The sequence below is a fragment of the Macaca thibetana genome, chromosome 1 (assembly GCF_024542745.1).
Source record: "Macaca thibetana thibetana isolate TM-01 chromosome 1, ASM2454274v1, whole genome shotgun sequence".
NCBI lineage: Eukaryota > Metazoa > Chordata > Mammalia > Primates > Cercopithecidae > Macaca > Macaca thibetana.
In genome coordinates this window covers 158,954,617-158,969,413 of record NC_065578.1, presented here as the reverse complement: position 1 = coordinate 158,969,413, position 14,797 = coordinate 158,954,617, and the positions used below count along the sequence as shown (strand labels likewise).

Genomic DNA, 14,797 nt, shown 5'->3' with positions numbered 1-14,797 from the left:
CGCCGGGGGTGGGGCCTCTGCTGGCTCCGCCCCGCTCGGGTCCCCGCCGGGGCTGGCTTCCCGGCCTCCGAGGCCGCGACGCTCCAGCTCTCTCCCGGTAGCCTAGGGCGGAGGCGGGGGAGGGCTCGTCCCGCGCCCCCATCTCATCCTGGAATAGAGAGATCCGCTGCTCCCACGACGTCAACTTGGCCCCTCTGTGCCCCTGCTCTCTGTCTCTCAGTACCCGGACCCCGGGAAATGGCTCTGCAGGGGCGGCCCCTGCTACATCTCAAAGGTCCTTCCCTGCAGAGAGCCTCCACCCACCACCCAGGCAACCTCCCATCCCCGACAGAAACACAGCCCTTGGAGAGGGAACATTGGGTGATAGCGTCGGGGTGAGAGTGTGCCAGTCCAGCAGACTGCGCTGTCCCCTGGCAGGCCACTGAACAGCCAGGGCGTTGGAGTGTTTGGGCATTTCCTGGGCAGGAATTGGGGCAAGGCTGAGTTAAAGCCTCCGTCCCATCCAGAGCATGTGAATGGGGCCAGGTAGTAGGCAAGTGGGTGTCCCCGAGCCCAGTGCTTTGCTGGGCATTTGGGGTGTGAAGTGGACAGACCCTGCGTGTGTCCTGGGGAGGAGAGCTAAAGGCCTGGCACAGCTGCAGGGCCAAAGCAGGGCGTGGTGATGGCTGGGGGTTGAGAAGTAGGGGGAAGGGGTGACAAGGTGTCCCAGGGCAGAGTTGCTGCAGGGAGGAGACATGGAGAGAGGCGAGGCCGGCTCAGGGGCAAGTCCCTCTACTAGCCAGATTCTCCTTTGGTCATTCTCTGCCACCTCCTGAGCAGGGCTCTGTTGGCTGCCAGCCCTGTTTGCTGTAGTGAGGCCTCAGGGATCTCAGTAGTCACTGTCTCTCACTGCCCCGCCCAGAAAAGCACCTTCAGAGAATGGGCCCTTTCCTATTTTCCCAGTTATCCCTTTGGCCTATCCCAGAACCTGTTGACTACGAGGCTCCTATGCTTATTGCTGTCCAGAATCCAGCTGTGCCTAGCAGAACTTCTGCAGTGATGAAAATGTTCTATATCTGCTGTCCAATGCAGTGACCACTAGCCACGTTGATTTTATTCAATTTTTTTTCTTTTGAGACGGGATTTCGCTCATGTTGCCCAGGCTGCTGGAGTGCAATGGTGCGATCTCTGCTCACCACAACCTCCGCCTCCCGGGTTCAAGCGATTCTCCTGCCTCAGCCTCTCGAGTAGCTGGGATTACAGGCATGTGCCACAATGCCTGGCTAATTTTATATTTTTAATAGAGATGGGGGTTTCTCCATGTTGGTCAGGTTGGTCTTGAACTCCTGACCTCAGGTAATCCACCCTCCTCAGCCTCCCAAAGTGCTGGGATTATAGGTGTGAGCCACCGCACCCTGCCGATTTTATTCAATTTTAATTACTTTTAATTTTAGTGTAAATAGCCACATGTGCCTACCATATTGGACAGTGAAGGAGATAATGGGAGTCATGCCTGCCTTCTTAAGGTCGTGGAGCTCCAGGATGGAGCTGGAAAAGACAATGGCCTCCAACACTTCCTTTGCAGTCAGGAAGTACAGCTGCACAGGACAAGGGAACATGGAGAATAAGTGGGAGTCCAGGGTCCTGAAGCCCAGGCTCTGGCACTTGGCACTGCTCAGGGATTCTTGCAGATGGCTCCCAGAGGTACTGAGGGCCTGGTTGAGCCATTCAGTGCCTCACGACTTTCTGTCAAAAGAGAGGTGAGCAACTATGGTGAAGAGTGATGACTTCAGTGGCTCCAGGTGCATGCTGATTTCTCATTCCCCAAGTTACACAGGCCCTGAAGGCAGCCCAAGGAGTGAGAATGGGAGAAGAGACTGCAGTCTGAGGAGTCCCTGGTGGATGGGATGGAGGATAGCAGTGTGTGTGCACCTGTGTGCTTGTGCATGTGGCCCCGTACCAGCGTGCATGAAGCACTGTACGTATGACAGTACCAACTGCTTATGATGAGGCGGAAAGCCTCCAGGACCCAAGTCAGACAGGCTGGGTTCTGGTCTTGATTCTTCACTATCTTTCAGCATTCTTCACTACTTGATTCTTAACCAAGTAATCTTGGGCGAGGCCTTCCATTCTCTGGGCCTCAGTTTCCCCACCTGTAAAGTGGAAGTATTGCCTGGATCTCTGGTGTTCTATGATTTTAGGTGGTAGTGCCTTAGAATGCCTGTGTAAATGGCTACATGGGGCAGGGCGGGGGCATCTGCAGTGGATAAGGAGAGCTGAGGGGAGTTTTGCAGGGACAAGAGACAGGGCTGACATGCTCAGCAGAGCAGTCTGAACTCAGAGCTGGCTTCTGTGAGCTGGGTGAACTTTCTGACCCGCAGTCTACTGCCACAGCATTGGCCTTGGTCCCTGAGGGACTAGAGGGAGCTTGGTTCCGGCTCTCTTCAGACTTCCCACCCGAGGTTGTGTAAATAGCTCTACCTGAGTCCTGTTGATGGCCGATGGATGGCACCATCCCTGCATGCAAGAACCTGTGTGTGAGGCGAATGTGTAGCTTGTCCGTGTCACATTCCTGTCCACACATGATCATGCAGCCCCTCCCTCTGTTCTAAACCCTAGTGAACCCGGATGCGACAGGCTGTGAACATGAAGTCTTTATTCTGTTTGGCCTCAAAGCAGGGAAGGGCAGGTGCAGGGGTCAGGGCACGCATCCAGCAGGAGCTCCACATCCAGTGTCTCCATGTGAGGGCATAAGCCCAGGCAGAGGGGCATCTCAGAGAGTGTTCCCGCTCTGGGCCAGGGCTGAAGGCTGGGCCTGCCTGGGCGGCAGGGGGCCTTAGTGGGCCAAGGCGAAGCCAATGCGGTTGTTACGCCGATCAAACTCCGTGTAGAACTTTCGGATGAAGGTGGCGCCCAGGGCCCAGGTGGGTCCAGTGGGTGGTGGGATATCCATGGCATGGATGGCCAGTGTGCACAGCTTTTTACTACTGTAGGATTCCTGGCAGGAAGGGGGAGAGTTTCTCCATACCCAGCACATGACCATTTTCCTTTCACCTTGCCTGACCCTAGCAACTGTCTCCAGCAACATTCCCCTTCTCACCTCCATCTCTCCCCTAGCCACACTGGGCCTCCCTCACATCTTGGCCATTTTGCCCCATTGTGGACTGCACCGCTCCTGTGTTTAGCCCCTGTGCTAGATGCCAGGCAAACAATACATCAGGCACCGTGCTTCCTTCAGGAGATTACAGTTTGCCTTAGCTTCTGATCCTAGACAAGTTATTCAACTTCTCTAAGCCTACTGATTATGAAAAGAGGATAAGAATATAGGAGCATAGGATTATTGGGAGTATTTGATGAGAAACTGGACATGAGGGAACAGGCACAGTGATGCTCAAATATGGCCACACATTGGAATCACCTAGGGAAACTGAACCCCAGGTGCCACTTCTAGAGGTTCTAATTTAATAGGTATGGGATGTGGCCCAGGTACCAGGATTTTTCAAAGCTCTCCAGGTGACATGCACAGCCAAGTTTGAGAACTACAGTTCTAACATGATCTATGCATTGTAATCTGTCCCCCTTTGAGGGTCTGTGTCCAGCCTTCCTCCCTGCCACCGAGGGGGCCGACTCGAACCTCACCTGAAATACATAGTCCGCGCTGGTGAGCGTGTATTCTTTGCCTCCCAGGTGGAAAGAGATGTCAGGGAGTGTAGGGCCCTCGTTACACTTCACGACATACTGGGGTGGGGGGCAAAGGGAGCCTCCTTGAGTATGGAAGACGTCTCAGCAGACGAGGAGTCCTGCGTTGGTGGCCTGGCCTCTCTGCTGGAGAGGGTTGGGCACAGTGCCCCGCCCCATGGGTGACCAGCCACACGTGTGGAGAGTGTGAGGTGAACAAGCAAAGGCCTGAGATGGCCTCATCTGCCTGGGGGATTTGTGAGCCGATACCAGGTGGCGCTCCCCCCACCCGCAGCACCTTCCCTCTTTGGCTTCTTACATCGAACAGCCTCTTCTTGGCCCCCAAGGCCTCCATGAGCTTCTCTATGGAGCTGGTAGAACCTGAGATGTAGGATGCACCAGTGTCCACCAATGCCAGGCAGCCGTCTTCACAGAGCAAGGTGGATGACCCCACAGACACCCTGGGGGAGGCCACAGTCAGACAGACAGACAGAAGGCTGATGGGGCACCTCCAGGCTGCATGTCCTTCCTGAGTGTGGGTGGGTGGGTGGAGGCCACAGTGGTGGCCCGTTGAGGCAGTGAATGGAGGAGGGAAGGTACTGTCGCCCTCCACCACTTCTCCCCAGGCCCTTCCCTTCTGTGTTCCCCAGCCTGGACAGAGCAGGCAGAGAGCAAATGGTGGCTGTGCTTAAGAAGTGGCTGCATTTGGAAAGAGGGCAGGATGGTAACGCTGTCCTTCCCACCCTCCCCAACCTCAATGACATCAGCAATTTTTGGAGCCCAGAGAGGGTTGAGGATTTCTGACCCCTTCATTTGAATCTGCCAGACGCCAGTCTTGATGAGGTTGATATAGTGGAAATTCCCTTCGTAATGCTGGGGGTCGCTGCCTCCCAGCACAATCTGTCCTCCCAGCGACTGGGCATTCCTAAAGGAAAGATCAGAAGCTCTTGGAAACCCATAACCTCCGGGACCCAGCAACTCAGGCAATCGGGGAAGGTTGCACAAGTGTGCCAGGCAGGACAGAGGGCTCTAGGGCAGCGGAATATGGGACAGACAGCCAGGCTCAGAGCTGTCGTTGGGAAGCATGCGGAACATACTGCTTCTCTGCCTTTCTTCTCCTCCCCAAGCCCAGCCAGAGGTTGTTCCAGGGTAGTCCAGCTGTTCCCCAAAAAGCATCCCCAGAGAGGTCACAGAAAAGGAGCAGGTACAAGAACAGTGAGTGGATGTGAACAAGACACAAATGGACGCCCCTCACTCTTGGGTTGCTGCTGATTGAGCAGGTGCAGGGGAGGGGACCCTGAGGAGGCTGTTGGATGTGGGCAGGGGGCATGGAGAGAGCAGGAAGGAGGGACAGAGAACTTCGGCATCTAGCGGAGGCTGGGCTTGCTGATGCGAGTTTTGGGCCGGTGGCATGTGGAATTCTGGGTCAGGTGCTCAGGGAGTACTGGAAGGTCACAGCCATGTGGGGGTTTTGTCTCCTTACTCGGAATCTCTGCAGAGAAAGAGAGACAGCAGAAAGGAAGCTTCATTTCCTGCCAGCCTCATCAGCCCTGCTGTTTGGCAGGGTGGGTGTTATCTACTCTCTTTGCCCTTCAGGCAATAGAATCACTAAGAGGCGAAGTCACTTGCCTGAAGTTACCCAGTCCATGAGTGAACAAGTGGGGGACTGGAGCCAGGCTCCTGGTGCCCCGTCTGGAGCTGATTCCCCTCGCCTTCCTTTCCTCCACACTGCGCTTGGCTCAGGGACTACTGTAGGCCTAGTCTCCAGGGCGTGCATGTGTGTGTGATGTGTTTGTCCAGAATTCGTACTGGAATTCACACATGCACGTGTATGCATGGGTGTGTAGGTGTGCATATGTTATTTTGTGCAACTGCAAACTACTTGTGTTTTCATAAATTCGGAATGTATGTGTATGTGCTAGCACAAATTCCCTACTGCCTCTCTCTCAATACTTCGGGATGTCTCTGGATGTTCCCTCCTTCCCATCCCAAGATAAAGGAAGAAGCCAGCCCTCTCCTCTGCAGAGCCTGGCTTCTTCCTGTCTGCTGGAACCTCATCTCCTTCATGGCCTTCAAACTCCAGTGCCCCCATTTAGCTCCTCTTCTTTCCACATTTTTAATCTCTTTCTTTCCATTGGCTTCTTCCTCCACCTACAGGCATCACTTGAGCATCCTCTAGCATTTAAAAACACCCACCCTTCCTTTTCTGCTTCTGGATCTCACCCCCCACGCCACCCCCCATTCCCTTCCCTGTTGAATGTCCCAGGGCAACCTACATCTCATGACCTCCACTTCCTGATACCCACGTCATCCACCTCTTAACTGCTTGCCATCTGGCCTTGCCCCCACCTCCTCTAAAATGGCTCTTCTAAAGGCGACCCCTGACTGCAGAGCCACCAGTTGGTGTTTTCTCAAGGCCTCCCTTTCTGTCACCACACCAGAGACTCCTCTCTGTTTTACTGTGAGATTTTTCTGAACTCTGATCCTCTCCTCTATTCTTTTTGCCACTGGCCTCATGTTCTTACCCTTTTGACTTTTTTTTTTTTTTTTTTTTTTTTTTCCTGAGACTGGATCTCACTCTGTTGCCTAAGCTGGAGTGCAGTGGCATAATCACTGTTCACTGCAGCCTTAACTCCTGGGCTCAAGCGATCCTCTTGCCTTGGCCTCCCGAAGTACTGGGATTACAGGCATGAGCCACTGCACCTGGCCCCTTTTGCCTCCAGCTCTCTTGTCTCCAACTCATGCCATCTTTCTGAGTCCAGCAGTTTGGAGTAGAGCCCAACCCTGCTCAAGAGCTGACAACAGCTTCCCCAACGCTGGCTGAGCTGCACATAAGCTCAGCCTAGAATTGAAAAGCATCCATGGTTTTCAGCACCACACTCGCTGCCTGCCTGTGACACTCATTACATTGGAATATGTCTTGTCTTCCCTGTTAGCCTGTAAGCTCTATGTGGGTAGGGGAGTACAGATTCTGCCTTGTTCACTGTGTTCACTGCTGCACCCCCAGAGCCTCGCACAGTGCTTGGCACATAGCATTTACTGAACTGATGAGTGGGCAAACAAATGAAGGATCTAATGGATGACTGAAGTTGGCTGTCTCTGTGTGGGAGGAGCCATGGCCCTCACAGGCAGGGCTCCAGGTCACAGTAATCCCTTATTTCCCATCATCCCCACCTTGCATCTCCTCTTGCTCCAGAGTGGTATTGTCCATTAGAATGTCCTGCCAAGCTGGGAATGTTCTCTATCTGCACTGTCCAAAACCGTAGTTACTAGCCACCGCGGCTGCCAGACATTTGACATGTGGCTAGTGCAACTAAGAGCCACCAGTTGAATGCTTAATTGATGCTTAACTGTATTGAATTAATTTAAATTTCAATGGTGCCTTCCACATTGGCTAGTACAGCTCTAGATATTGATTGACGGTCATCTAATCACAAACGCTTAACAATTCTGGCCCAGGCTCTCCTTCCACTCCCCAGCTCTTCTCCCCTCCTCTCCCCCCACCTCAGCCCCTGGAGTCCCAGTCCCCACCTGTTGTAGTAGAAAGAGAAGACGTCCTCTTTTAGCACCCCTTGGGAGAGGATGTTGTCGAAGATAGGGGTGACCCTGCCAATGGCCTGTTCAATGAAGCCCATGCCCACAACCCCATCAAATTCGGCCAGCATGAAGGGTAAGGCAGGCATCTCCGTGACCTCTCCAAACATCTGTGTCACTGTGATTCCACCCACCTGTGGGAGGAAGGACCAGAGGAGACCAAGCCCACTGCCCGCTCCTTAGCTGGAGTCTGGTCTGGGCTTCCACACTAGGGATCCCAGGGCCACACAGGCTTCAGGGTACAGAATTTGGGGTAAGAGTGTTTCTTCAACTCTGCATGCACACACTCTGTGTACGCCAATGTGTATGCCAATACGTCTGTGCCACAGAGCCGAGAGAGAGCTGGAGTTGACCAGGGATTGGACAGCAGAGGCTGAGAGGGTGGTCCTGCCAAGCAGCAAAAGGAAAGCTGCCAAGAGCGCCTCCCCCTCCCCAGTGGCCCGCCTTTCGTGCCCGGCAGGACTAGGTCTTGGCCCCCACGCTTATCATGGGCGAGGGTTTCTTCAGCACAGCCAACCTTGCCCTTCTCCCTTCTTTATATCTGAGTTCACAGAAAAAGGGAGGGAGGCAGGAATCACCCTGATTTTCTGTCAGGCCCCATGTGTGCCCCTCCCCTAACTCTGATGGAGCAGGGCCTGAGAAACTCCAGAATGAGGAAAGGGTCAGACATGGGCCAAATAAAAAAAAAAGCAGGACTTGACCTGAATCCCAGAGTCAACCTCAACTGTGACCTTAAAACCTATGCCTGACCCTAAAACTCAGCCTGACCCTGACCCTGGATTTTAGTCTAGGGTGTAGCCCAGTCAGAGCTGGTGAACTTGGGCAAGTTACTTGACTGCAGCCATGGGGCTCACGACAACCCTACGTGCAAGTCAGATGCAAAAACGTCCATAAACCACCCAACAGTTAAGCCCGTAGCCCAAGCTTGCTCCCCCATAGGTACTGCTGCTTTGCAGCAACAGCCAGATGTGGCAGAGCAGGGTGTTCCTCAGCTCCCCAGGCTCCAAGTGGGCTGCAGTGCACCTCCCCGCAGGTATGACCCCTGGAGGGTCAGGAGAGGCCTGGGGACAGAAGGGGTTGGGAGCAGATGACCTAGGGCAACCCCACTTACGGTGATGATGTCCTGGCTCAGAAAGCCACTGACTGTCCCTGTTGAATAGCGGAGGGTGAGTTCCGTTCCATTGTGCTTGTAGCTGGAGGAATCCGAAGCATCGAAGAGCTTGTGATACACTGGCAGGGGGACAGAGGCTTAGGTTTGTCCAAGAGTGGCCCAGACAGGGGGACTCAGAGGCAGGGTGCATTGTGGGTATGGCTGGTGTGGCTTAGGACTCAGCTTAGGTACAGGGATGAGTGACTCTAGGGTCAGGAGGCTTGGAATATGTGCTTCATCAATCAAGGACTGGGTTTCTTGGGCCCCCCTAATGTGCCCATACCTCGATAATTTTGTCCTAAATGAAGGAATGTAAAGTAATCACTAACACTGATAACACCAGAGAAGATGCTGGGCACAGAGTAAGTGCCCAGTAAGAGGTTGTTGATTAAGATTAGGGATGGAAGAGTTCCGAGTGCCTGGGATGGGTTTGAGAATTCAGTCCTGTCTCAATCTCAGGAAGACTGGGAAGTAGCCTTCTGGGTGGTCAGGGATTCTTGGAGCTTTCTTTTCTTTTTTTTTTTTTTAAAAAACCTTGGTGGCTATATCAGAAAAATGGGAGACATCTTCCTCTCTCCCTTAAGTGTCAGGGTCAGTGGGTACAGAGGCAGAGAGGAAGGCACTCCCTTGGTGGCAAGAGGGATGGGAGCTAGGTGTGGGGCAGGATTGCTCATGCACAGTAGGGCAGGGGGATTGGGGAGAGGCACTGTGGGTCTTAGATCTCACCACAGGCAGTGTAGAGACGGCTGCACTTGGAGGAGGGCACCCAAACGTTGGACGAACCAGTGTCAAAGACGACTTTGAAGGTCTGGGGTGGGGTGCCGATGCCAATCTCGCCATAGTACTGGGTCTGTGGGGGTAAAAAGAGAGGGCTGGAGGGGCTCAGGGTCTTGGGGTCTTGTCTGGCTTCACTCTTGGCTGTCAGGGTAAGATTTCGCCCAGGTGAGGTCCTATAGCCTCTCGGGGTTTCTGCTGTCCTGCAGGAACTGGTAGGAGGCTTAGCATCGCCCCATGGCATCCCAGAAAGTGGGAATCTCAGTAAGACAAAATGGCGAAATCAAAACATTGAGAATGAAGCAGGATGCGAACTTGACCCTTGAGAATCTACTGGGGCAGGAAGCCGTCAGACTGTGCTGGACCAGGTCACAGAAACCCCCACCTGAGTCACACACCCCTTCCCACCCACCTGTGACACCTGGCTTAAGGCCTGGGCTGAGTTCCAAACCTAACCCTGCCCCTGAATGGCCCCTGAGTGCTTTCCTGTCTTCTGTGCTCAGGCTTTCCAACCAGAAAATGGGAATGTTCCTCAGCGCCTTCGTCAAACACAGCATAGGAAGGGAGAGTCTTGTGGCAAAGAAAGCCCTAGGTCCGTGGGGGAAAGGAGACAGGGAGGGAGGGAGCGAGGGGCTGGGCCAGGCACTCACATCCATGTAGTTGGTGAGGATCACGGAGGAGGTGGTGTTGCCAAGGGCCAGCCTCTTCATGGGCTGGCTCCACTCGGGACCAAGTCTGGCCATGTCCACACCTCGTTCCTTCAGGCTTTCTCGGATTGAGGGCATCCTCTTGAGGAAGATCCTGGCTCATGGTGGAGGAAGCAAAAATAGAAAAGTGCTGTACCCCCACCATAACGGTAGAGTCCCTGAGGCCAAATCCCTGCTTTTAGTACAACCACCTTTAATGTTAGCCCAGCCACCTGGAAATCACCTCTGTCCCTGAAGGCCTCTGGAGCATTTATAAGAGTTACCTCTTGTCAAGAGTCAATTTAGAGGAGTCAGCTGACCGCGGATTAAATAACCCTGAAGTGACTTCCTTCTGTTGCCTAATTTTAATTAGACAAGGCTGTTTGTTTATTGGTCCGTTCATTCATTTATTCCATAATCACCTGCTGAACAACTACTTTGTGCCTCACTGTGCTGGAAACTGGAGCTAGAAAGATAACGATCATGACTGCTTTTAAGGAACTCCAGCTGGCAGGAGGACAGACGGGAAATAGGCACAGACATTCCCTCTGAAGAGATGATGCCAGGGAGTGCCCCTGTCAAAACTAGGGGCCGGTGGGGAGACAGTGCCATGGGAGGCCACTAGGTGGCAACAGATGCCCACAGCAGCTGCAAGGTCTCCAGGACACCAGGGGACAGGCACCCAACCAGGGCTGTGGTGGAGAGGATCCCTGAGCTGGGTTGGGCATAGAGAGATGCCAGCATCTTCAGAGTACCATGCACCTTGTCCTTGGAGAGATGTGTCCCAGTCCCTTGGCTTCTTGTCCAGATGTTTTCCCATCACCTTTGAGAGGCAGAATGAAAGAGACCTGGGAAACTGACTCTACTGAGTTGCTACTGAGAGCTCTCCAACAAGCTAGCTGTCATCCATTTTATAGATGAGAAAAATGAAGGCTCACGGGGACAAAGGTGACTCAGAAATGTTGAAGCAGGGATTCAGAGCATGTGACTGGCCTTATTTCCCATATAGGGCCCCCTGGGTCCCGACGTAAAGGCTGTTTGCCAAAGCCCAGAGGAAGATGTCTCTAGCTGTTCACCGGAAGGTCCCAGGATGGAAGCCCAAGTTGACTCTGCAATAGACTTTCCCATACACAGGGAGATTCCTTCTTTCTTCTACTTTCTTCTCAGCGGCCAGTCCTCCTATACTTACACTACCCTTTCCTTCCTACATCCTTCCTGCGTCCCATGCATTCTACTTACTCTCATTTTGCCCATGGACATGAATGCAACTTTTATGCCTATCAGCATGGTATCGTAACAGAAATGATTTGTTATCTTCCTATCTCAGTTTACTGTTACCAAAATATTTTCACAATCATTATTTTATTTGCTTTCATAAGGTGGATGATTTTATTACTCCCACGTTACAGATGGGAAAATGGAGGGTCAGAGGTTTGACCCCAAAGAGGTTGCATTTCCCATTATTTACTCACAGCTGCCTATGGTTTGGACTTTTACTTTTTGCCATTTCCTTTTCAGAAAATCCTTTCCTTCTCCTCTTCCTTTTCCCCCCAGGTTCTTTAGTCCTCCAAGCCCCAACATGTACACCCACCTCCAAGAAGCTTGCCCCAAGGCCTCCAGCCCACACTGGCCTCACCTTCCCTTGGGCCTCTGCTCTGTTTTTCCTTGGGTCTCACAGCCTGCACTGTACAGCATGTGGAACTGGTGCTATATGGTGGTGAAGACAGTGGTTGCAGGGGGCATGCCTGAATCCCCTTACCACCTGTGTGATTCTGAGAAAGCTACCTAACCTCTCTGGGCCTCTTCTAAGTCTCCATTAAACCCTCTAAAAATGAGCCTAATGGTAGTACCTACCTCAGAGTCACTGTGCAGATGAAACCATGTGCCCACTGCTCAATACATGTAAATTGTGAGCATATATATGTACATGTTCACCTTGAGAAGCAGCTCATTCATTCAGCTGTCCCAAGTGCCTCACATGATGCTCTGCACATAGCAGGTAGCAAAATTCCTATAATTCTGTTTCAAAAGCTGGATTCCCTCTCCACCCCTTGCCCAATTCCATTCTTTTTCTCTTTTGGATAACAGCAGGGGAAGATGTTTTTACTTTCCTCTGCCTTTATCCTGGGGTGCAGCTGCTTTGAAGTACCCATCCTCTTACCCAGTGCTCACAACCCAGCAGTTACTCTCTGAGAGCCTCAGAGCAAGGGAAAGCAGTTTTGGAAGCAAAAGGCCCAGTGTGTGTTGAGGCTTAGCCTCTTACATATCACCTCCCTGAGCCTCAGTGTCCTCATCTGCAAAGTGGGAATGCTGAGTTGTTGGGGGCATGACTTGAGATGAGACATGTGAAAAGATCCTGTGACACCCTAAGCATTTTATAGGCTTAGCAAGTATTACCGTGATTAAAATGTGCCTTCCTACCTTCAGGACTGCTGGTCACATCTGCTGTCCCCAGATTGAAAGCCCCTTTCTCTGTGAGGCCTTCTCTCAAATGCTGTCTATTCCCCTTCTTCAGCCTTTTTTTTTTTTTCTTTTTTAGATAAGGTCTGGCTCTATCACCCAGGCTGGAGTGCAGTGGCTCAGTCTGTACCCATGCCCCACCCCCCACCCCCATTTTTTTCTTAGATGGAGTCTCACTCTGTCACTCAGGCTGGAGTGCAGTGGCACGATCTTGGCTCAGCAACCTCCGCCTCCCAGGCTCAAACGATTCTCCTGCCTCAGCCTGCCAAGTAGCTGGGAATTACAAGTGCCTGCCACCACGCCCATCTGATTTTTGTATTTTTAGTAGAGACAGGGTTTCCCCATGTTGGCCAGGCTGGTCTCAAACTCCTGACCTCAAGTGATCTGCCTCACCCTCCCAAAGGGCTGGGATTACAGGCAGGAGCCACAGCGCCCAACCACCCATACACTTCTTAATATTCAGGCTGTGAGCTCCTCAAGGGCAAGGGGCATGTCCTAATACTTCTGAGTTCTCTACAGTGCTTAGTTAGCATGGTGCTCTGGGCAGGAAGCGAAAGACACAGCTTCCAGATCTGACTACTAGTGTCATTTATTGGGCAAGTCACCTGACCTCTCTGAACAGGTCCATACCTCCCTGTCCAGCTGATTGTAAGGATTGAATGACAGCACACGTGGAAAAGTCAGGGTGTTGGGAAGGTGGGAACCCTGCACCCCTCCCATCCCTTCTCTGCCTGAGTTACCAATTACCGTTTAAAGGTGGTGGTGTCTGTCGGGAGACCGAAGGTGCAGGAGCCCCAGAGCAGCAGCAGCAGTCCCCAGCGAGGCATTCTTCTCCATCCGTCCATCCTTTCCTCAGTCTGGGGCTCTCTCTGAGATCCACTGAGGTTCTGTGGCTCCCTTAGCCCTTCCCCTTTTATACACTCCATGCTTGGGGTGATTGCAATTCTGCTCTGCCCTGATTTATTACCCTGGGGCAGATGGCAGGGCAGCCAGCAATAAATCTCACTGTGGGACAGAGCTAGGTGGGTGAAGGGTACCCAGGTTTCCGGATGTGGAGCAGAGGGGCTGGAGGAAGGGGAGCTGTGGGAAAGCAATCTTGTGTCCAGTGACGCTAGCAACCCTCTATCTGGCTTGGCCCTGTGACCCCTGGAACAGGCAGAGGCTGATGAGAAACAGCACTGCTCAGGGCCAATGTCAAAACCGGGACAAGCATAAAACCTAGGTTTCCAGCTCCCTAGTCCAGACCCAACCCCTATACCCTAGGAGCTCCATCCTCTATATTAACTTTGGCTTTGTCCCTGACTGGCCTCTCCCAGTCTACAGCCGTTTTCCCGTCTAGAACATGGTGAATCTTCACAATTGGTTTCTTGGCAGGAGACGCAACAGCTGGTTTAATTATAAGAGTGGAGGGACCGGGCACGGTGGCTTACACCTGTTCCAGTACTTTGGGAGGCTGAGGTGGTTAGATCACCTGAGGTCAGGAGTTCCAGACCAGCCTGACCAACATGGTGAAACCCCATCTCCACTAAACTACAAAAATTAGCTGAGTGTGGTGGTGGACACCTGTAATCTCAGCTACTTGGGAGGCTGAGGCAAGAGAATTGCTTCAACCCAGGAGGCGGAGATTGCAGTGAGCTGAGATCATGCCACTGCACTCCGGCCTGGGCAATAAGAGTGAAATTCCATCTCAAAAAAGAAAAAGAGTGGAGGGAGACTTAGCATGACTGACTCCATTTTGCCTCTGACCCCCAGGGGTAATATCCTTTAGGTTAAAATTTTCTGCTTAACTCTGTACATAGACCAGCTAGTTATAGGAGTTTAGCTTGCAGTTCAACTTTAAAAAGATGGTAACAGTTCCTTTCCCCAAACTAACCCCCAAGGAGATAAGGAAATATACAGACAAATAACAATGTTATGTTAAAGATTTATAGGAACATTGTGACCTGACCTAGAAAAAGGAAGCTTTACAACCTCCTCAGACCCTTGCTGCCACCCGGGTGTCTGTGGTCATCAGTCACCTCGTGATCGCAATCCCCTTCTTCTTCCCCTTCCCTTAATACAAAAAACAGCCTAACATTCGTGCTGACTTCAGATGGTTCTTTATGATGATGGTCCACCATCTTCTTGGTTTTCTGGTTCTCTGAATAAGGTAGCTTTCCTTGCCACAACACCTTGTCTCTAGACTTATTGGCTGTTGTGTGGCAAGTAATATGAGCTTGGACTCAGCTACTCATGGCCTTGAACAGTCTTTCTGTGTCTGATTACATTCAAGTATTGTTTTCATCAGGTTTGAGTTACAGGTTATCTAAATGGGCTTCCCATAAGGAGAAGCAATCACACTACAGAAAATTTTTCTTTGCGTTTTTGATAGCTGGCCTAAAAAACAATTATTTTAGGCTGGGCAGCAGTGACTCATGCCTGTAATCCTAGTGCTTTGGGAGGATGAGGTAGGAGGCTCACTTGAAGCTCATTCAAG

At 52.1% G+C, this 14,797-nt stretch overlaps 1 protein-coding gene across 1 annotated transcript; it reads right to left on the bottom strand.

Moving 5' to 3' along the window:
- Positions 1 to 2,618: 2,618 nt before the first annotated feature.
- REN (renin) lies at positions 2,619 to 13,239 on the bottom strand. The gene is made up of 10 exons (XM_050764975.1): positions 13,069 to 13,239; positions 9,826 to 9,976; positions 9,128 to 9,251; positions 8,363 to 8,481; positions 7,189 to 7,385; positions 5,141 to 5,149; positions 4,463 to 4,582; positions 3,977 to 4,118; positions 3,619 to 3,717; positions 2,619 to 2,977 (listed from the first exon to the last, which is right to left on the bottom strand). Exons 1-10 carry the CDS (start codon positions 13,164 to 13,166, stop codon positions 2,816 to 2,818), a joined length of 1,221 nt encoding a protein of 406 aa, XP_050620932.1. The 5' UTR covers positions 13,167 to 13,239; the 3' UTR covers positions 2,619 to 2,815.
- Positions 13,240 to 14,797: the final 1,558 nt, after the last annotated feature.

Bases quoted from the DNA above. Each gene is read 5' to 3' on its own strand.
- REN (XM_050764975.1), bottom strand. From the start codon at position 13,166: ATGGACGGATGGAGAAGAATGCCTCGCTGGGGACTGCTGCTGCTGCTC. The intron at 4,119-4,462 runs GTCAGAAATCCT...GGCCTCCCCCAG, and splicing joins TGGCAGATTCAAATGAAGGG to GGTGTCTGTGGGGTCATCCA. The intron at 3,718-3,976 runs GTAAGAAGCCAA...CCCCCACCCCAG, and splicing joins CCAAGAAGAGGCTGTTCGAT to TATGTCGTGAAGTGTAACGA.